The 23,985-nt window shown below is 38.2% G+C and overlaps 1 protein-coding gene across 2 annotated transcripts in view; it reads left to right on the top strand.

Annotated features, from left to right (window-relative positions):
- LOC133519309 (transcription factor E2F2) overlaps positions 1 to 19,180 on the top strand; it is a 49,965-nt gene extending 30,785 nt beyond the window's left edge. For both annotated transcript variants that reach the window (XM_061853348.1, XM_061853356.1), the window contains 6 exons: positions 5,277 to 5,518; positions 5,599 to 5,704; positions 5,795 to 5,906; positions 11,283 to 11,455; positions 14,618 to 14,734; positions 18,211 to 19,180. In XM_061853348.1, coding sequence (XP_061709332.1) covers positions 5,277 to 5,518; positions 5,599 to 5,704; positions 5,795 to 5,906; positions 11,283 to 11,455; positions 14,618 to 14,734; positions 18,211 to 18,338 — 878 coding nt within the window. In that variant the 3' untranslated portion in view covers positions 18,339 to 19,180. The remainder of the gene's footprint in view (positions 1 to 5,276; positions 5,519 to 5,598; positions 5,705 to 5,794; positions 5,907 to 11,282; positions 11,456 to 14,617; positions 14,735 to 18,210) is intronic.
- Positions 19,181 to 23,985: the final 4,805 nt, after the last annotated feature.

Below are 23,985 nucleotides of genomic sequence, written 5' to 3'. Positions count from 1 at the left end.
GTGCCTATATTGGTCCCATAGCGGTGATGCCGAAACTGACCCACTCATGGAGCAGATCCAAACGGCTGCAGACTCTGTGCAGCAACAGATCCCATCCACTGAGATCATCATAATTGGCGATTTTAACGCCCACAACGCCGAATGGCTTGGTTCAAGCAAGAACGAAAGTTGAATAAACTATATATTAAAATGAAGTACACAAAATCAGGAATTACATATGACTATATCATTCAAAATGACCTCCTCTGGCCAAGGCCAGATACAGGCCCTCAAACGACGAGGCCAGTCATCAATAGCGGCACGCACGATTGTCATGTCTAATTCCGTCACTGTCTTTATGGGTATGGGTCAGGAGCTTTCTAACAGACAGAAGCATAAAGGTCATAGTTGACGGTAAATGCTCAGACATGTCTGTGAATGCTGGTGTCCCCCAAGGCTGCAAATCAGCGGCATTCATTGTTATGCTGATGATAGTACTAGTGATGCCTCTTACACCAGCCGCACCAATATCTCTCGGTAAAACGTCATTGAGAGCCGGAACAAACTTGTGCCTGAAATTGAGACTTCCTTAAAAGAAGTCTCTGAATGGGGTCGACTTAACTTAGTCCGTTTTAACCCTACCAAGACACAAGTTTGCGCGTTCACCGCAAAAAAGTTTGAGTTTGTCGTGTTATCTCGTTTTGAGAGCACTCCTCTGACTGCCACAGCCGGTATCGGAATCCTTGGCGTCGACATCTCGAGTGAAGTCCAGTTCCGCGGCCATCTATAGAGGGTAAGGCTAAATTAGCCTCAAAAAAGGTCTGTGTGCTCAACAGATCGAGACAGTATTTCACACCGGCCCAACGCCTACAGCTTTATAAGGCGCAGGTGCGCCCGCACATGGAATACTGTTCTCATCTATGGGCAGGGGCACCCCAGTACCAGCTTCTCCCTCTGGACCGCATCCAACGAAGAGCGACTCGAATCGTCGACTGCCAGCGTATTTCGGATCGGCTTGACTCCTTGGCGCTGCGTAGAGATGTGGCCTCGCTCTGCATTTTCTATCGCATGTACAACGGGGAGTGCTCCGAGGAATTGTTCGGATTTATCCCTGCCGCTTCTTTTCGCCATCGCCCTACGCGACAACATTTCCATCCTCATCACTTAGATGGTTGGCAGTCCTTAACTGAGCGGTTCTCCAGGAACTTTCTGCCTCGCACAGCTAAACTGTGGAATGAACTGTAGCCTGCGGTATTTCCGGACCGATACGACCTCCAAACCTTCAAGAAAAGAGCGTACTCCCATCTTAAAGGCCGGTAACGCACTTACAACCCCTTTGGTGTTGCAGGTGTCCATGGGCGGCGGTAATCGCTTACCATCAGGTGATCCGTCTGCTCGTTTGCCTCTATCATAAAAAAAAAGTTTTGTTGTTTTTAAAGTAACAATTGGAAAAGGTGCGTGTAAAATGAGCGATAAACATATTTCGGTGACGCCTTCGGTGAGAGCAAAGATACTCAACGTTGGGTGTAATTTGGGTTAGTGAATATATCATAGAACGTTTATAATATGTGTGTAGATACATAATAACTGTACATAATTAGGCATTAAAACACTCGTGTGATCTTTTTAAGAATCTCACTTCGTTCGTTCGCCTTTTATTATGTAGCAGTCACATAAACTACTAAAAAGAGATAGATATTTATTTTATTTTATTTTGATAGGCACACTAACACAATGCAGGCAACAACATTTTAAAATATTCCATACATAAGTATCTTATACACTACCCACACCACGATTACAATTGGGTACTTGACACATGTTGAATATTATAGCAAAATTTTATTAAATGAATAGAAAATGACCCATCCATTATAAAAAAGGGGAATTTAAAAAATTATATTGAAATTATAAAAAAAAACAAGGCTCCAAAGTCTCAAAAAAAAAACTTTTTTTTTGTCTTTCAATAATAGAAAAAAGAAATGGTACCATTCGATTCCTTACATGTTACTGAAAAATAAATAACACATAAACGCAATATTTCAGGGTCAAAATGGCAATTTCCTTGATCTTCCATACATTTAGGACAGACTTATATGATGTGACGTCACAGCACATTATAATTTTGTTAGAGGCGTTTCAATCGTCGAGTGCGAGCGTCAGACTTTAACTCTCATTTCTGACCTTTGTGTTGCTTAAATGCCATGAGTCCTATACACTGTGGGTCAATTAAACCCGACAGATTTCAAAGGTGTATTCTTGACCGCATTTAGAGACTAAAATGTCATACAATGTTTTCTGAAATCGGTCTTGTTTTAGAGATAATGACAATTTCTGTGAAAATTTGTTTCTTTTATAAATTAGTCAAAAACGCCTTTTTAGCTATGACGCTACCACTATGTGACTTGGTTTAGACATACCTACTGACAGATATTAAACTCGCAATTTTCTTCTTAAAAAAAAACTTTACTTATTCATTGTAATGATTTTTTTTCACCAAGGTGTAAAAATAAATAACGTGTCGTGTGCAGAAAACGCAAAAGGAATTTTTTTATTTCGGCAAAAAAAAAAAAAATATTTTTGGCGAATTTGGCCAAAACTCATATAACATTTTTTGCTCCTTATGACCTCAGGAATGCGTGGTTAAAATCTGTCGGGTTTAATTGGCCCACGGTCATTTGATTCTCAGGAAAATCAAGATCGATTGACATTATTTACAAAAAACTGTCAAGTAGCCAATTACACAACACAACCACGGAACAATTATTAAGCTAAGTACAAATATTCACTATAAAATCTTGTTATTAAAGGCAATAAAGAATATAGTAAAATATAACAAACTGTTAGTACGATGAGATATGATTTTGGTCCTAATTTTTTCAATAATTTAAAAAAGTGAAACGTAGGGGCATGGTCGTGGTTAATACAAGGTGCTAACGAATTAGTCACGGATATTTTAAGAGATAATACATTACATTAAAACAATTAACTTTTAACTGTAATTATGGAACCTTTGTATATCATTTTTTTGTTTTCATTTACCGAACAAAAAAAGATATTATAATTATTTTGTAAAATAATCACCCTATTATGTACCTGTCAAGATGTTTAACATTGTCTGTCATGTCACGTCAAAAGTTGTTTTCCTTCAATGTCATTATGATTCGGCGGGAAAACTGTAGGTTATTAAATACTAGCGTCTGCTCACGGCTCTGCCCGCGTGGAAAAAAAAACTGTCCCATGCGAACAAGTAGTGTGAAAAAAGTAGTATGCTATTCCATACTAATAACCTATCTCTGTGCCTAATTTCATCCTGATGTAACAAACATCCATCTACCCATAAAAACTTTCCCATTGAATAATAATTAGGTTAGATATTTAACGAATGCTAACCTACCTAATTAACTAGTCTAAGTAATTTAAAAAGCAAGCACGGACATAAGAAAACTTTTATTAACATAAACTGTTTATAAAAATTGTTGAAAATGGTGACCATGGTTTTCAATGCACAATAGTGCTCGCTTTCGGATATTTTCATTAACACGCATTAAGATCTCTCTTTCCCTTTTCATAACCTCAAAGGCGTCGGTAATCCGTGTTTGTAATTCTTCTGATGTTCTGATTGTGTGCCCGTCGTTTCCATAAACCAAGTCTTTGGCTCGTCCCCATACGTGGAAATCAAGCGGTGTTAAATCTGGTGAGCGGGCTGGCCAGTTCACTGCACCTGCTTGAACCCCACCCCGGCCAATCCATCGTAATTGGAATCGCTCCGTTAAATACCTTCTTACGTTACGATCGTAATGGGCTGGGGCACCATCATGTTGAAAGTACATTCTCCTACGGAGATCGACTGGTACTTCGTCTAGCAATTCTGGTAGGGTTTCTTGTAGGAATTGAAGATACGTCCTACCATTGAGGCGGTTGAGAAAAACAGGGCCCAACAAATAATCGCCAAGTAATCCTGCCCACACGTTAACGCTGAAGCGAGTCTGAAAGTGGTCAGGACGTGCTAAATGGGGATTCTGTTCCGACCAAAAGTGTGCATTGTGAATATTAAATAATCCTACCCTCGCAAATGTACATTCGTCGGTCCACAGTATGTTACGTCTTGCGTTTCTAATAAGCCACTGACTGAAAAATACACGTGGTTCATAATCCTGTAGTTGCAGTTCTTGAACACGTGTGAAATGGTAAGGATGCCTTCCCTCACGTTTTAGAATTTTCCATACGTAGACGTCACTGACATTAAATACATTCGCTGCGTCCCGGGTACTGCTCATGGGATGGCGGTCAAAAAAATCCAAAATTGCTACTTCTAGACGAACTGGGTACCTAGGCCTACCGGCTTCACCTATTGGCATGAGGTTTCCGGCATGAAATCTTTGATGTGCCCGGTAGATAGTCTGAGGATTCACAATCGTATTGTATCTTTGTGCATAAAGTCTTGAAGCTCCCGCCGCACTGTAGTTTGAGTCGCGATAACATGTTACCATGTTTAAGTACTCGTTAAGTGTGTAGCGGTAAGGCATAATGGTAAATTAATTAAATTTCTTTGCAACCGACACAATCAGACAGCAAATTGCATGACACTGACATCCAAGTATTTTATTTATCAACTTTAAGAGGCCACTTGAATGATAGTTTAAAGAGGTTCTAGAATGTCTAAAGAGGTCTCATTTAATTATCTTATTAACAGGGTGTTTTAACGTAGCAAATTTGTTTCCTAGTTTTCTCCAAAAAAACATAACATAACCAATGCTGTTTCATACTTAAATGTACTCCGAGAACCGAGTACTATCAGCTGTAAAAATATCCGTGACTAATTTGTTAGCACCTTATATACATCAAATTATGCAAAAAATAAATCCATAATGTCAATATTCAGAGAGGAAAATGAGGACTACGTTTGTCTGGAGAAGCGGCCGTCCCCTTTTCTCTTAAGTACTATCAACTATTTTGGGTAATACAGTAATAGGAACGTATTTTTCCCATTTATTTCCACTGGCGACTAACGGGCACAGGTTCCATTATCAAACCCGGACTTGAGGAACTGTGAAGTACAAACCTTTCAAACAAAAAAGTAATTTAGCAGTCTAAGAAAGCGAATAAAATTGAAAAAAAAAAAAAAATCAGAGATGTCGACGAACTCAGAATCTCCTCGATTTCGAAATTCGTTAATAAAAGCGTGAATACCTACGTAAAGGAAATGTTTTATTCATGAACAACACATGTGAATTGTAGGGTAGTCGATAGTATTAGTAGTGTATAATGTGTGTGATGGGATGGGTGTGAAACAGGGTCGGCGGCATGCGGCGGCGAGCAGGCGCGCGCGCGGCGGCTTCGGCGCGAGGTGCGCGCGCTGGCGACGCGCGAGGCGCGGGTGTCGCGCGCCGTCGCTAGCGCCGAGCTCGCGCTCGGCCGCCTCTCCGCCGACCACGGTGCACTCGCCTACATAACCTACGCCGACCTACGATTTATTAAGGATTTTCGCAACCAAACGGTTATTCCTATTAAGGCGCCGCCGGACACGAGATTAAGCGTAAGTTTAACTCTAATATTTTCATTCAATTTTGTTATAATACGTACTTACAGCGGCTCAATACAGTGTAATTTTTATAGGTTCCCCATCCAGATGAAAAAGGATATATGATACATTTGAAGTCATTATCGGGCGAAATCGAAGTGTATCTTTGTCCCAAAGAACGACCTTTATCTCCACTTCCACGTAAGTTATCCTATCCTGTTATGATATATGTGAAGTGCGTGCAGGTGCAGGTGAGAAACAGACGTGTACACTGTGTTGTTGTGGTTGCAGCGATGGGGCTGCTGCCGGCGGACCCGCTGCTGGAGGACAACAAGGCGCTTCTGGCGCCGCTCGTGGCGCAGATGCACCCCGCGCCGCCTGCGCCCTTTGCCGCGAACTTCACGTAAATTACATTTTTCTGAACTTAAACTTGTACCCTAACGTTGTTGCAATTGTTGGACCCGGAACCAGTGACACTGGATGCTCGACATTGGTCAAATGCATTTGTATCAATGTGACCGATTTACACCCGTAAAATAAAATCACTTGAAGGTTTACAAAATAGGATGCGGAGTTTTGGATGTACAGTCAGCGTCAAATACTTCGTAGCAGTCAAAGTGGCCAAATAGTTCGGTACACCATACTAAATATATGGTGTACCGAACTATTTGGCCACTTTGACTGCTACGAAGTATTTGACGCTGACTGTACCATGTAACTCGAAAGTTGAGCTTCTCGGAACTGCTATTCCCTGAGTCATAGGAGAAGCTAAAGTGAGCTACTGAATTGCGGAATAAAACATTAAGCCAAAATTTATGTGATATATTTTTTGCACAGTGCAATAATTTTTGGACTGAAGTTGTGTTAATTTACGTTAACACAACTTCTGTCCAAAAATTATTGCTAGATATTTTAATGACAAATATATACTTAGATCTTAGAGAACAAAAGGCTGACGTAATGGTATAAATAAGGCATTCAACTAGTCGATGTTTGTTAGTTTATTTAGTATCTATTAGGGGAGAGGAGAGAGATGAAAAATTGCATGTAAGTAATAAGTAGTTATTCTTTATTGCACCAACAATTATACATTTTACATACATGTAAAACTACAAATAAATTTTAAAGGAAAATAGAACCAGGTAACAACAGGCGGTCTTATCGCTAAAAAGCGATCTCTTCCAGACAACCTTTAGGTAGGAGAAAATGTAGAATTCCTACAAATGTCAAATAGGTATATATAGTTAGTTTTTTTAGAATTAGAAAAAAGGTAAACAATTTTGCATTTTTTTAATGAAAAACGTTTTTTAAAAATCAGTAAGTTTTACTCGTGAAAGCAAAATAATGTAAAACAACATATTTAATTAATATAATTGTTACATATTTGCCGTGACTTATTTTTCAAAAGCGTTTTTCAATAAAAAGACACGTCAATATCGCTAGTGCAGTGACGATAAACGGGCTATAGTGCAATGAGCTAAATATGGACACTATTAAATACAAACACACATACATATATATATATATATATATATATATATATATATATATATATATATATATATAATATACATCTAACTAGGTATTACCTCTGGGAAAACGTGCATTTTTGAGTTTTTATATGTTTTCCGAGCAAAGCTCGGACTCCCAGATATTAAAATATAAAAAATGGCATCTATAGAAAGTATAGTTTCAGCAGATTTTTGATGATGATGGTTGTAATTTTTTATACATAGTCGGAGGCAAGGTGACATGCTATGCTAAGAAAGTTGAGTGGCAATATTTTTGGCTACTGTAAAGTCCGCTTGATGGTAACTGTCAAAGAGCATTTAATCACTACGTTTTAAGAGACGGGACTTCCATACTAGCGAGTGGACTCAGTTTGTTTCGCAAATCATTACCAAAATCTGCGACAAAGAACTGTCAAGGACCCATAATACCAACATAACCGATTTAAATAGTGTAGTACGCTACACGCTTGCGATTCTTATCGATATCGATAAAATGGGAGGGTTGAAACATAGGCTCCTGTCTACAGATTTTGTACTCGAAATCAGGTTAGCATCGAGTCCACATTTAAGTTGTATGTTATATAGATTATAGTGGATAGTTCTTTGAGTGGACTAATATCTGGTCGGACTTAATGTGGACCCGAATTATTTTAATACAGTTTTTAAATCGTGTTTTTTTATATTTAAAGCTTTATTTTCAAAATGTTCTGCACATACATGTTTCAATAAATGTTACTTTTCTATGGGAAGATGTATCGTCAGGTCTTCGTTCCCAGCAAATTTGACCCCCTGCCTGCATCTGAAAACATACAGCCTTGGACAAACATGACTTTATCTACAGTTTATATTCCAAGTATTTGCTAATGAGATGATCAACTGATTATTTAACGCTAATATGCATCTATAAATCATGTTTTTCGGCATCCAGTTATCAACAACCCTTTATCAATGCTCTAACTTTTTATGTATTTATATGTCTGTTAATCATGAGAACCGGTCTGGCCTACTGGGTAGTAAACCTGCCTATGAAGCCGATGGTCCCAGGTTCAAATCCTGGTACGGGCATTTATTTGTGTGATGCGTATTTGTTCCTGAGTCATGTGTGTTTTCTATGTATTTATATGTATATATCGTTGTCTAAGTACCCACAACACATGTCTTATTGAGCTTCCTATGGGATTAAGTCCATTTGTGTTATAATGTCGTATAATATTTTTTATTTATCACAAAAAGAGAGATTAATTTACTTACATTTCAGATTAATATATTAAATAATTACCAGATTTAAAAAAAAAAATGTCAAATAATGACCATTAATGCATAGATGATAGATAATTTTCCACTGAAAATCTTCGACGAATTAATTTTGTGTCATATTGCATGCAAGTTCTCAGGAAATTTCACATATTTTATTTAATTACTTACACTGATATACAAATAAACATACAATTATCGATAGTTTTAGTATATCCCTTTTTTCGTGATTTTCTCGAGTGGCTCGCTTGCCACGTATTTCACACTTAGTAAACCATTTTCTCGGTGGCATTGTAACAAAGTCGCTTTTTACTCTGATCACGGTTCACTATTTTCGATATTTTCACTATATAATAAAGAAATTGCACGAAATACCCGAACAAGTAGTAATGTAATAACAAGTAGTAGTAAAACTTGTATTGATAATTTTATAGTTGCAAATTTTGTTAATAAGTCAGTAGAAGGCAAAGTTTTGGAAGATAAAATATCAGATCACAATTTCATAGAATTAAAGTTTAGATTTCCAAACATAGTAAAGTGCAATAAAAGCTCTGACAATAAAATTAAAACTAGAGTTTTTAATGATGATACCTGTAATTACTTTCACTTCCTGTTTAATAGCGATGTCACACTAAGAAACACAATATTGACTTTAGAAAATGCAAACGAAAGAATGAATGCACTAGTTTCAGCCATAAACTATTATTATAATATAGCTTTTCCCGAAAAACGTGTCACTGTAAAGCCCAGAAACGATACCTGGATCACAAAGGGTATAAAAACCTCACGAGAGAATCTTAATAAAATGGAGATACTACAAGCACACTTTCCTGATGATCATAGGAAAAACCGGATTAAAGTGTATAAAAAGGTGCTGAAAAAAGTGATGATTTGCTCTAAGAGGCTTGGAATCTCTGGACGAATACAGAACTCTTAATAATATAGTCAAAGAAACATGGACAGTAGTGAACGAACAGACAAACCGGTGTATTACTGGGAACTCGAATGAAATTGAAGAGCTATTAGACAAGAATGGAAACAGCACAAAATACCCTTCTAAGATGGCACAAGTATTTAACGATTATTATGCTACAATAGCAGAAAAAATAACATGTAGCTTAAAAGTTAGTGCAGAGGAATCCAAAAACTATCTAAATTCTGCTATGAAGCCAAACAACAAGATACATTTCGGACTTATAACACTAAAAGAACTACACATGATAATAAATAAAATAAAAATCAAAACGGCCAAAGACATGCAAGCCATGGATACAAGAATATTGAAGATCATAAGATATAATGATAACATCATGGAATTACTGTTGATTGTCTTAAATAGCTGTATGGAAGAAGGGATATTCCCAGAAATACTGAAAACCGGTAGAGTCGTACCTATCTTTAAGAAAGGTAAATCGAATGACCCAAGTAACTACAGACCAGTGTGTGTACTACCTGTCTTCTCAAAAGTCTTAGAAGCGGTGCTAAAAACCAGAATAATGGATTTCTTTGAACAAAACAATCTCTTCTCACACTACCAATACGGCTTCAGAAAAGGAAAATCTACAGCCATGGTTATAAGAAGAGTTGTCGATTTTGCTTTAGAGTGCACAGAAATGCGCAAGCATGTTCTGCGACCTATCTAAAGCTTTCGACTGCTTACGGTATGACATTCTCATTCACAAACTACACCACTATGGTTTTGATGGCATAGCTTTAAAAATGATGACCAGTTATATGCAGAACCGGAAACAAGTGGTGGAAGTGAGAAAAAATGTCTCCTCCCCTGAAATGTGTAAAATAGGCATACCTCAGGGATCAATTCTGTGCCCAGTATTATTCTTGATTTATGTCAATGACTTACCTGCGAATATACCAGAATGGGCACAGATCAGCCTTTTTGCAGATGACACACATATAGGATTCAGACACAAAGATCAACCATCGATGGAAAGACACCTAAGATGCATCACAGACATATTGCACAAATGGTTTGAATGTAACGGCATTGTTTTAAATAAAAATAAAAGTACATTTGTGAACTACAAGACACTTTCAAGTACAAGAAATACTAATATAACAACTACTTTTGAGTACACTCACAATACATGTTTCTTAGGCTATGAAATTGACAGTCAACTAGCACATTGCATGCATATTGATAAAGTTTGTAATAGATTAGCATCAGCCAATTACGCATTGCTGAAACTAAAACCTCTAGTTAACAAAAAAACTAAAAACTGTATATTATGCCTATGTTCAGAGTGTACTAACTTATGCGATTACTATTTGGGGAAATGCAGTAGATGTAAACCGGGTATTAATTTTACAAAAACGCTCGATTAGAATAAAATGCGGGGTAAATTGGCGCACATCTGCGAGGACCTACTTTGTGAAGCTTGAGGTAATGACGGTCATATCATTGTTTATATACAACTCTGTGTTGAAAATTCACAAGAATGCAAGCACTTTACTTAAGCGTTCGGGTTGTCACAATTATAATACAAGGAACAGTAGTAAACTAATACTTCCATCACTTAGATTAAAAAAGTGTCAAAAACAGGGAATTTTCATAAAAATAAAGCTATTTAATAAACTGCCCACAAATGTCACAGATTTACCTTATAATGTATTCAAAAACACGGTCATGACTTTTTTTCAAAACCATGCCTTCTATTCGATTACTGAATATTTATCATTACAAAATATTTTAATTGAAGCAAATTGTAAATAGATTTTTAATATTATTAATCGTATTTACTTCTAATCGTACGCCTTCCTAACAAACAAAACAATTAGGCTGACAGTTGACTTGATGTAAACTTGACAGCATAAATAGCACTGACGTTTTATTTTTCTTCGTTGGCAAAGATTTTCGAAACAAGTTCCATACAAAACTTATTTTGTTCCTAGTTGCGTCAGCCTGGTAATTGTATACTACTGTTGGTTGCCTATGGGGCAAAGAATTTGTAGGTGGAATATAGGTAAAAGCAGTGAAGTTGTGTTGATTACCGCAGGACGCCTATCAAGCGGGAGCCGGGCGTGGAGAGCGCGGGTGTGTCGCGCGGCCTGGTGGTGTGCTCGCCGTGCGTCACCGACCCCACGCTGCCGCTGGCCGCCGCGGGCCGCGCGCGCGCCCCGCCCGCCGCGCCCGAGGACGCACCGCACGCACCTCAAACCACACCCGACAGTGAGTATCCATTGTCCACACTAATCGTCAAACAGTCAGGACGCTCAACGATCGCTACAGTGTATGGTACCTATCATTGCATAGACATAGAGCTTTCCCGATTCCCCGTTGATAAGTATGGGGAAACCCAAATCGCTTGCGTCGAACGAACACGTTTCACACAATAAACAAGAATACTCCCTACACATACTATGAAGATAATAGTACATTATTGCAGAGGCCGGGAAAGTACAATTCGTGGATGAGTTTCGAAAGAAGACGAATCCATGGATTGCTGTTCCTGCCGATGTATATATAGTGCTTTTCTCCAAACATGCGAGGAAATCAGATAAAATAATCATAATGTAAGCATCAACCATCAACCAGCACTCAAATCGAACCTTCACATCAAAAACGTCAAAAACAATTCCCATTATTAATTATTTTTTAAAAGTTGAAGGCACAACTATTCTGCCATTCAGTACCATTCATTATTACTTACTCTTACTCAATATAATTCTGCAATATAAGCTGTATTTTCCCGCGTGAGTTCGTTAAAAAATATATAAAAGTTATATAGTCTTTGATTTATTAAGCAGTATTCGCACGATCATACACAACGGTCTTACACGACTCTTTCCTATAGCTTGAAATGATGCTGACTGGGTCGTGTAGACGCAGCCTGCGGCTATATTAATTGGCTGTTTGCATTTTTCTTAGTGGATACATGTTTTAAAAAAGTAAAAAACTATACAGTAATAATACGGAAGGTGGAGGTAAGTAAATAAATCTCCATGTACCAAAAAGTGTCATCAAAAAACCTTAAATAGGTGGCGCTACAATACCTAGAGTACTTGAACAAAAAAATCAAATCATAGACAGCGCACTTCACTCCGTCAATAACGCCTAGGTTCTTAGCTATTCTAGCGCTACTTTGGAGAGATTTGGAACTATTATTTATAGCTGACAGCTGGACACTTTTGCAATTCTACCTACCATAGGAGATGTCACTCCTCTTAATTCCACACTCCATTAGTAATAACTTCCCGTCCGCTAAAACACGACAATAATGGTTTGAATTTTTTTAATTTGAGTTTGACCATAACGAAGAACTTCCCGTTCTATTTTTGCTACAATAAGGTGAACATTTCCGAGCATAATGGAGAAAATACTATTTTATGTGTGTTTGACGCATTTCGTCTCACGCCGCGGTAACCGCTGCGTTGATGTTTGGTTATTATAAGTGGATTATCTTATATAAATTGACGTGCGTTCAATGCGGTGTTCATGCTCGTTTCGCTCGACCGTCTGTATGTTTTCGGCCGGCAACCCTATATTTCCCGCCGAGGTATGTATAGTGCTTTTCTCAAACATGCAATGAAATAAACAACAAAAAAAACAAAGTTTTATTTTTAAAGAAATAAGTAAACAAGACAAAAACTAAAAGTAACGTGTGTATATTACTATTTCGCTATACTTTAACTCTGTTTTATAGAAAACAGATACTTCATACATTTATATTTATTGACAATTTATCATGTTACTTCAAAAAAGTACGAAAGCACGTTTCTGAACGAACCTTTAAAATTGACACTTGTCATTGTTGTCAATTTGTTGCAACCAAAATTAAATTATAACCTCTTCTCAATCTCAATAATCAATCAGAACTCAATAGTAATAGGTACTTGTCGCTAGATATGTACATAAACTTATATATTAAGCGTTGTAGTCTAAACTGTCGAGCTACAGTTTAAAATATTAAAACAATGCATTTCGTGTTAAAAGATGCTTAGTAAACAAAACATTAAGCATGGAGTACAATGCCCACAATGTTGAAGACTTTTTAGTTTCTGCCAGTTCTTTAAGAGGTTTTCCAATTTATAAAATTGTCATAAGTAACCATATATTTCGCCTTTGATTTTGCAGGCAGTAAGTTCTGTATAGCCAATTGGCTACTTGATTGTTTTTTGTAAATAATGTGGAAACGATCTTGATTTTCCTGAGGATCAAATGTCTATGTAGGACTCATGCCATTTAAGCAACACAAAGGTCAGAAATGAGAGTTGAAGTCTGATGCTCGCAGTAGACGATTGAAACGCCTCTAACAAAATGATAAGGTGATGTGACGTCACATCATATAAGTCTGTCCTAAATGTATGGAAGATCAAGGAAATTGCCATTTTGACCCTGAAATATTGCGTTTATGTGTATAGTTGTCGTACAATTTATTTTTCAATAAAATGTAAGGAATCGAGTGGTACCATTTTCTTTTCTATTTTTTTTAAAGCAAAAAAAAAAATTGCTTGAGACTTCGGAGCCTTGTATTTTTTTAATTTCTCAATATAAGTTTTCAAATTCCACTCTTTTATAATGGATGGCTCATTTTCTATCCATTTAACTAAATTTTGTTATAATATTCAATATGTGTCAAGTACCCAATTCTGCTTCGGCTCTTAATTCAGGTTCAATGGGTACAAACAATAATCATTTCTTCGTCGATAGTTTCGTCCGAACTCATATTGAATTATTAAAAACAAAATAAGATTACAAACAACGAAATTAAATCCGATAAAACAAAATTACAGCGCATAATTATCAAGCTCCCCGCCAAACCTTTTTTTTTTTATACGGTTAGAGACACGTTTGAGTAGACATTTTTACTGCTACCTAATATTTAGATGAAATATTAATATTTCAATGTGTATATGTATAGTTAAGAAAAAAATAGTTAATAATGTGTTATTTGTTATGTTCATGTGGATTTATTATGTAAATAAAACTGCACTAAGTACATACCAAATCGTTTATTGTTTTTTTTAATACGCATTGTCGCTACAAATTTATGTGGAATGCCTGCAAGATTTGTCTGAAATTCCAATAACGACCTCTTGTCCTAGCCGCACCTGAAATGTCATACTTCGCAGCCTATTATAAGGAACATAACGTCATATTTCATTGCATATTTGATAAAATTGAGTATGTATGGTTACAAACTACTACAGTGATTTAACAAGAATGGTTCGGCGGTTTTACGGCGGTTACCTACGCGTTAGATAACCTTCGAATAGCGCGCGGTACGCTACTGGTTTGGACTACCAGCGCGCAGCGCTCAATCGGAGTACTTTGAATCGTTCAGTTAATTTCGTTTACCCGCATTTCAAGTGGTTTTATTTGTGTTTGTAGATGGTACGGCGCGGGGTCGACTACGTAACGCTTTAATTGCCGACAGCGACGACTTCGCGCCGATCATGGGTGGCGGCCGCTTTCAAATGCAAACGGAAGACCAAGATACCGAGTCAGGTAAATATGATTCATGCTTAAGAGTCTCCGGCAAGCTCAGCCAAATTTCACCTTCCCGTGCAAACGGAGTTTCGTTCTCATTTTTACAAGCTTTTATTTAACTTGCCCTGTTTGTATGTATGGGACAAATCTTGCAAATTAAATTTGACCCACTTCCCTTTTCGATGAAACTGAAAATTTCCATACATATGTAAGTCGGGTGACAATGCAATATTATGGTACCATCAAGCTGATCTGATGGTTTAGACAGGAGGTAGCCATAGGAACTCTGTGATAAAACAACGCAACCTAATTGTGTTTGAGGTTTTTAGAATTGTCTTGATGAGTGTTAGTTGCCCGTGAAAAAAATAGTACTGTATATACACGTACTATAGTATGTGTTGGATTGTAATGAAACTTTGCACATACAATGATGTGAGGTATACCTAGTCCTGTAATTCGTTTATGTAGCTCCAGTTTATAAAGCAAATGAAATACTTAGTTTTGTATGAAAAACTTAAATTTGTTTTAACTATGGTATCTGAAGCTAGATTAACTAATTACAGCCCTAGACATGCCTTATCGTATTGTAAGTACAAAGTTTCAGAGTAATCTAGCTAGTCGTTTTAAAATGTGAGAGTAACAACTTTTGTATTTAGAACTGAGCTTGCCGGGGACCCTTAAACACAAAACTCACGTTCCTTGGGTATTCATGTGTCTGAATTCACTTTAGTTTATAAAGATCTGTTCGGGTTTATGTTCCAAACAATATTAGTAACACCGTCCCTTTTCTACTGAGCATTATTATTGCATAGGTATGCAAATGAATGATTATTTACTCGATGAAGTGGCTAGGAATAAGAAATAGATTGGTTTTCAGTAGATAGGTTTAAGTATCTGCGCCGGATTGCATCGTGGAAAACCCCGAGGAGGCGATCACGTCTTGTGGCTAGCCCTCAGACTGTGATTTGTGTGCTCATTCACATCACAGTCGGAGTTCTAGCTACACGGCGCAGCCAACCGCTGCCCTGCGAGCCCGACTGGCCTGGAAACTACAAGTAACAAGGCATGCTTATCGGGTCATTATTCATTTTCCTCATCTAGCTTCCATACTAACTTTATACTAAATAACATTTCCGAATCAATATTGACAATAAAATTTGGCTCTGGAACTCTGAAAGTAATGATAATTGTCCTCCAGCAATAGTGCATTATGCTCATTATGGGCTCTAATGTGGCAGGCCAGGCGGAACTTTGTCTTAAAAACTCTTTGCAGATGATACAATAGAGTTGGTGGTCGCGTTGTACTGTACCTATAATTATGCGTTGCGTAAGTGGGCTTCTGTCTCTCTTTACGTTGTTGGCGTTTGGCATTTAAGGTATTGAGGAGGTTTTCCTCAAACGATTTGATGTGGTTAAAGATCCGCCAAGATGGCCTGCCTGTAGCAAGCTCCTCCCAGCGCTCAGGGTCGATGTTGCAAGGTCCAGGTGTCGTTTGAGCACGTTCCTATAACGCAGATGCTGACAATTCAGAGTAGAATACGGTTTTGGGAATGGCTTTTGGAATTACAATATAATAAAGGTTGCTTAAAAACTGCCTGGATGATATTTTCCTGAAGTTAAAAAGTGCTTTACCGTAGTACCTACGGCAGGCAAGCTGAAAGTTCTTAGAAAAGAGAAACAAGTAATTCCACAACTAATCATAACTTGCATGCTTAAACTCTTTCTGACCACGTGTATACATTTTCATTACAATGGAATCGTACTAAAACGCACATGGCTCATTCCCCCAAAGCCCTTTTTGTATGGCAATTTTGGTTGCTATAATTAGCACTAGTGCGATAATTAGCACATTACGTGACTTATGTAAGGGTTATATGTACTGTAAAACGTTGTACGATACATGTGTGAATAAGTAATTCGCAACTTGTGTCGATTAGCATCGCGATCGACATCAATAAAACTAAAAATTTGAGGTGATGCAATTTGGCTAGACGAAGTTACGCAGTGATACATGATGGCTTAGAGCAGTTGTGGTAAGTATTGCGGGAATGGACGGGACGGGGGCGCGCCGCGCGCTGTATCTCGTGCGGCTGCAGTCTCGTGGCTATCGTGTAGCACCATGGGATTCAGCTCACGGCGGCCCCACTAACAGCAGACTCATCCACTAATACTTCGGTAACAGCGCTCTCATCTCTAACTATGATCACCTTAACCTCATAACAATTTTATTATTACTTATTACCATCACGAATTTGTTAATGTTGTTAATATGCTGAAAATAGCTAATAAATTAATTTGGATTATTGATTACTTTAAACGCTCATCATGCTATGACTTGCGTTGTCGTTGTGTGCAACTCCATATTTGAAGTCTACATCGCAATGCTAAGCGGATTGAAGTATGAGAAGTTTTGATTTATATTAATGTTATTGTGATATTGACTATATAGTATTTGAAATGTGATAGGATGCGTTAGACCGATGGGAGTACGATTATTTTGAGATACGATCTCGATTTTAAATTATATACATATATATATTATATATATTATGTGATAAAGCCATTCAAACTAAACCGGGAAAGGACGAAACTCAAACTTGCAGTAATCGTACTAATCGATCAATTATTATGAGATTTTTGTGAATATATCTTGGATGGAAGTCCATTGCGTTCTTAGAGCATTTAACTAACCGGAGACGTGTTTAAGAGCTTACCCCTCTGTCGAAAACCTTGGCCAATGGTCATAATTACGTCTTACTTATTATTGTATGGACTGACTTAGCCATATATTTGACGTGCCCCTCACCCGCACAAATCGGCACTGTTTTGTACAGAAAATTACAGACAAGGCGTCTCCAGCTGGTTTAATGCTCTAGGATTGTGTAAAACGGGTTCTTATCACCATGTTGTTACTACTGGTAACAATTCAATTTAATGAGAATTTTGTTTTCGCAGTAGTCAACACAGACAAAAAAAAGTATAATTCCCATTAAACAAACAAAATCTGTTACCAGTGGTGACTTTTTGGTGGTAGCAATTGGAAATAACCCCGTTACACGTTACGCACTATGCAAGCCACGTGGATCAGCCCACGATGATCACTTGATCAGTGCCGCTATAGAGATATCGGTTTCGAATTATGAAAAAAAGTGCGTTCAATATTGCTATTGCTTTTAAATAGTCGCATTGGCATTCACCTTTCATTATAAATTGCCAGATTCGGCCGATATATTTTGTTTTCCTGAAAGAAAATCTCTAATGTATTACACAAAAGTAGTAGACTTTTCAACGCTTTACATCATAAACAAAAATGTCACTCACACGCCCAGGGCTCGGGCGCAAGCGAGCTAATGCAAACCTTACACTTACAACCAGAATAGAATAGAGTTTTACTGAAATCACAGTGCCCTTAGACATAGACACACAGCTAGTTTAGTAAGTTTTAAGTTATGTATAGAGGAAAAGTAAAAGGGGTTGAATGTGGCACGTTGCAGAGCCGCTGGAGCTGGAACCGTTCTTGGCGTTGGAGCCGCCCATGTCGGCCACCGACTACGGCTTCTGTCTCGACCACGACGAGGGGCTGGCGGAGCTCTTCGACTTCGATCTCAAGCTGCCCGAGTGACCGTGACCGGCTCATAACAAACTGTCTTATCTCACCTAAGCACTTGTACAGTCGATTAGTGAAAGCAACTGAATATTGCTGGTTTGGTTTTTAATATTTTTGTCTCGATATAGCCTACGAGAGAATCGACGAAAGCGGCTTCGCCTTACGGTCGAGCTTGTTTTACGCTGAGCACTTCCGATGGGGCGCTACTTAGTACTACAATTGGATTTCAGAATTGGACATAAATTGATTTTATATTAAGTAACATAAAAATATGATTGAATGAATTGTAATATTTTCGTTAAAATGGTTATTAGGCATTAGTATTGATTGATTTGTGTTTTTGTTTGTAGTAAAGTATACCGTTACTCGCACAGACGTGTCGAGCTATTACGCCTTTTGTTTCTGGAGATAAATGTGCCGTCAACTCTATTTGATTGCACTTTTTGTAAGGCGACGTTTATCTGTTGTAAATTTGTTAAGTGTCTCCTTCACTAAAATATAACTGTAATTCGGGAAACAGGCCCAAGTGAGTACTTTGCGAGGGAAACCAGAAAGTATTCTTCAATATAACGTTATTTTATTCAATTACTCTTATATCAGATATGGTAACGCGTTTCGTTCTGAATGTTCTGATCATGTACAGGATTTTGTCGTTAAAAGTTAATAGCAAAATTCTGTGTCTATAGTTATAGGAAATGAAAGATGAGTATAGTTATATCTACTTATGTTAATTTAATCTATGATGTATATTTTATTATGTACCCCACATTTTGAATTCTATGTCGAGCGCCTGTTAGTTCATTGGGCACATTTCATGATTTTGTCAATTTCATGATAAATAACGATTAATAACGTCACCTGGGAGTTTATAAATCATATCCTTATTAAGCAGATATGATGTAGTCGTGAGTGGTTGGAGTAAACCGGCTTAAGAAAATTGATCACGTCATGCTCCCCAGCAGAATCACCTCTACTTTAATAATAATAAACATAAATACATCAAAAAATATCTACATTATATCTATAAAACTACATGCCTGGTTTCCTTGTACACCTTGTTGCGAAGCGGTTTTGTTACAGAGCATCCTCCCAGCGTGATATTTTTCGTACCACGCGTACTATTTATACATATATGACATCAAATGTTTCTATATCAATTCTATACGTATCTAGTTTACTAAATATCTAATATTATTTTGAATATACTATGTTACGATCTCAAACAACTATTCACTGAGCGTCTGCACACAAAATTGTGGCCAATAATGTTTACGTAAAATACTTGCATCGCATTGCATCAAGGCGTTGCTAAGTCTGCCAAGAATAATGTAATTTACAGTACATATGGTGCTACTTTACCGCACTAGTGCGAAAATTAGCATATTACGTTACTGTGTCGAACATGTAAAGGGCCATATGTACTGTAAAACGTTTTACGATACATGTGCGAATAGGTCATTCGCAACTCGTGTCGATTTAAAACACTCCCTTCGGTCGTGTTTTAATTTATCACCACTCGTTTCGTATTTCCTATTTTTCGCACTTGTATCGTAATGTACTATTATTATATTTCGTCACTTCATTATTCAGATATAATAGGCACGCCCACACACACAGACACATGTATAAGAAATTACATTATTCTTACGAGACTTAGCAATGCCTTGATGCATTGCTATGCAAGTATTATACGTAATTTTCCACAATCTTGTATGCAGGCGCTTAGCAAATTGTCTCTAATAAAAAGTTTAAGGTGTCGTAACATTAAATATTCAAAATATTTAAATAGTAAACTAGATACATATAGAATTATTTGATGTCATATATGTGTAAATAGTACGTGTGGTAAGAAACATATCACGGTGGTTCTTCTGGGAGGATGCTCTGTAGCAGAACCACTTTGCAACAAGGTTTACAAGCAAACCAGGCATGTATATTTTTTTTCAAATGGTCGTAGAGTTTTATAGATATAATGTATTCTTTGATGTATTTATGTTTATTAAAGAAGTGGTTCTGCGGGGAGCATGACGTAATTGATCTTCGTTTAATCATAATACCTTAGTCAGAATGCTTATGTATTAAGGCTAGTTTCTCCGCACCAAAAATGCAGATAATTATAATTTTAATCCTAGTTGATGCCAGTTCCAATTACAACTACTAGTTACAATTAAAATGCAATTGATAATAATCTGGCCGAAATATTAAAATTGCAATTTCGTGCCTTATTATTTCAAGACAGTATCCTTGACTCTTTAATTTATATTTAATTTACTTGGAATATTTTATTGAAGGAATTACTTGAGTGGATGTGATATACACACAAATTAATTAGATAAGATACAAAAAGCGTATTGAAGAATTAATTCCCAGCAAGCTGGAAATAGTTTTATTACTTTCATTTGGTCCTAAATCCGTGTAATCTGAGTTTGCACAATCCCAGGTGTGTATAAATTTTGGTAGCCTTAGGATATAAATATTTCCTTGGATTACTAAACCATCTAGAAGGAACCCATCTTCAATTACAATTGCACTACCAGCAGGGTTGGGTGAACAGACACTGGTTTCGGATTTTTGACATAATCATACTAAAAATAATGAACTCAAAATGTATCATATTAACCTTAAGAGCCCTTAATCCTTGGAGCGTTCTCCGATTTCACGAAATAGCGCTCGATAGATGGCGTTGGCGCTCGGTACGCGAGCGCCGGCAACGCGACGCGCGTTTCAATGCAGACTAGAATAATCTTGATAGTTTTCAATATAATTTCAAGCAACATTAATTTTTGTGTTATATGATATCATATGGGCACTCTTTATTTTATATGTCTGTTCACTACTACTAAGTGTACAGACTACAGAGTGTACTATAACCCTTGCTCTTTAGTCTGTCTCTTTCACACCAATGGAAAATGAAGAAGTTAGTAAATGACTGCAGGTATAAATAAAGTATATTAGTGCGATAGAGAGACAGATAGTGTTTCGTTGTCGTATCGTAAACGATTGGCATGTTGGCCACACACTTGCTTGGTGCCTAGCCAAAATACCAATCGTTTGCGTATATTAGTGCGATAGAGAGACAGTAGTGTTTCGTTGTCGTATCGTAAACGATTGGCATGTTGGCTACGCACGCACCCATGATACCTAGCCAAGAAGCCAATCGATTGCGCATATTAGTGCGATAGAGAGACAGATAGTGTTTCCTTGTCGTATCGTAAACGTTTGGCATGTTGGCTACGCACCCATGCTGCCCAGCCAAGATGCCAATCGTTTGTGCATATTAGTACGAGAGAGAGACAGATAGTGTTTCGTTGTCGTATCGATTGGCATGGTGGCTACGCACCCATGCTGCCTAGTCAAGATGCCAATCGTTTGCGCACATTAGTGCTATAGAGTTTCAGTGTTATTTGAAATCACGTTAGGGTTTGTATTATTATTTATGACCCGAATGAAGTACATCCAGGTTCTTATGATGGAGTCAGGAGTTGGTCACCAGAACTCCTAATCTACTCATTATAATTCCATCGTGCTTGGGCTCAAAAGATTTGCCCTGACGAACACCATCGATCTAGATGAGGTCCAGGGTCTCATGACGGAGTCAGGAGTTGGTCACCAGAACTCCCCAGAACTCCTAATCTACTCATCATAACTCCATCGAGTTTGGGCTCAATAGATTTACCCTGATGAGCACCATCAATCTAGATGAAGTCCAGGGTCTCATGATGGAGTCAGGAGTAGGTCACTAGAACTCCTAATCTACTCATTATAATTCCATCGTGTTTGGGCTCAAAAGATTTGCCCTGACGAGTACCATCGATCTAGATGAAGTCCAGGGTCTCATGATGGAGTCAGGAGTTGGTCACCAGAACTCCTAATCTACTCATTATAATTCCATCGTGTTTGGGCTCAATAGATTTGCCCTCACGAGCACCATCAATCTAGATGATGTTCAGGGTCTCATGATGGAGTCAGGAGTTGGTCACTAGAACTCCTAATCTACTCATTATAATTCCATCGTGTTTGGGCTCAAAAGATTTGCCCTGACGAGTACCATCGATCTAGATGAAGTCCAGGGTCTCATGATGGAGTCAGGAGTTGGTCACCAGAACTCGTAATCTATTTATCATAACTCCATCGTGTTTGGGCTCAATAGATTTACCCCGACAAGCACCATCAAATTACCATTATGATGAATAGATTAGGAGTTCTGGTGACCAACTCCTGAGTCCATCATGAGACCCTTGACTTAATCTAGATCGATGGTACTCGTCAGGGCAAATCTTTTGAGCCCAAACACGATGGAGTTATGATGAATAGACTAGGAGTTCTGGTGACCAACTCCTGAGTCCATCATGAGACCCTGGACCTGATCTAGATTGATGGTGCTCGTCAGGGCAACTCTATTGAGCCCAAACACGATGGAGTTATGATGAGTAGATTAGGAGTTCTGGTGACCAACTCCTGACTCCATCATGAGACCCTGGACCTCATCTAGGTCGATGGTGCTCGTCATGGCAAATCTCATGAGCCCAAACACGTTGGAATTATAATGAGTAGATTAGGAGTTCTAGTGACCAACTCCTGACTCCATCATGAGACCCTGGACTTTATCTAGATTGATGATGCTCGTCAGGGCAAATCTATTGAGCCCAAACACGATCAGGTTATGATGAGTAGTTTAGGAGTTCTGGTGACCAACTCCTGACTCCATCATGAGACCCTGGACCTCATCTAGATCGATGGTGTTCATCAGGGCGAATCTATTGAGCCCAAACACGATGGAGTTATGATCAGTAGATTAGGAGTTCTGGTGACCAACTCCTGACTCCATCATGAGACCCTGGACCTCATATATGTCGATGGTGTTCGTCAGGGCAAATCTATTGAGCCCAAACACGATGGAGTTATGATGAGTAGATTAGGAGTTCTGGTGACCAACTCCTGACTCCATCATGAGACCCTGGGCCTCATCTAGATCTATGGTGCTCGTCAGGGCAAATCTTTTGAGCCAAAACACGATGGAATTATAATGAGTAGATTAGGAGTTCTAGTGACCAACTCCTGACTCCATCATGAGACCCTGGACTTTATCTAGATTGATGGTGCTCGTCAGGGCAAATCTATTGAGCCCAAACACGATGGCGTTATGATAAGTAGATAAAGAGTCCTGGTGACCAACTCCTGACTCCATCATGAGACCCTGGACCTCATCTAGATCGATGGTGTTCGTCAGGGCAAATCTTTTGAGCCCAAACACGATGGGATTATAATGAGTAGATTAGGAGTTCTGGTGACCAACTCCTGACTCCATCATGAGAACTTGGACTTCATCCGGGTCAAAAATAATAATGCAAATGCAAACCCTAACGTAATTTCAAGTAAAAATGCGTTTTTCAGAAAATCGCAGCCAAATAACACGTTACTAGACCCTACTCATAGTGTTGTGTTCCTGCCGGTGAGTAAGGTTGCCAGAGCTCAACGAGGGGCGGGAGGGGGTTAGAGTCGGCAACGCGCATGTAACTCCTCTGGAGTTGCAGGCGTACATAGGCTACGGATACTGCTTACCATCAGGCGGGCCGTAAGCTTGTTTGCCACCGACGTAGTAAAAAAAAAAGGACCACTGAAAATCCATCAATAAGCGAGAGTCTGTTAAGCATAGTGTAAA

This window comes from Cydia pomonella, chromosome 1 (genome assembly GCF_033807575.1).
Source record: "Cydia pomonella isolate Wapato2018A chromosome 1, ilCydPomo1, whole genome shotgun sequence".
In the NCBI taxonomy this organism is placed as follows: Eukaryota; Metazoa; Arthropoda; class Insecta; order Lepidoptera; family Tortricidae; genus Cydia; species Cydia pomonella.
This window is presented reverse-complemented; position numbering and strand designations above follow the sequence as displayed.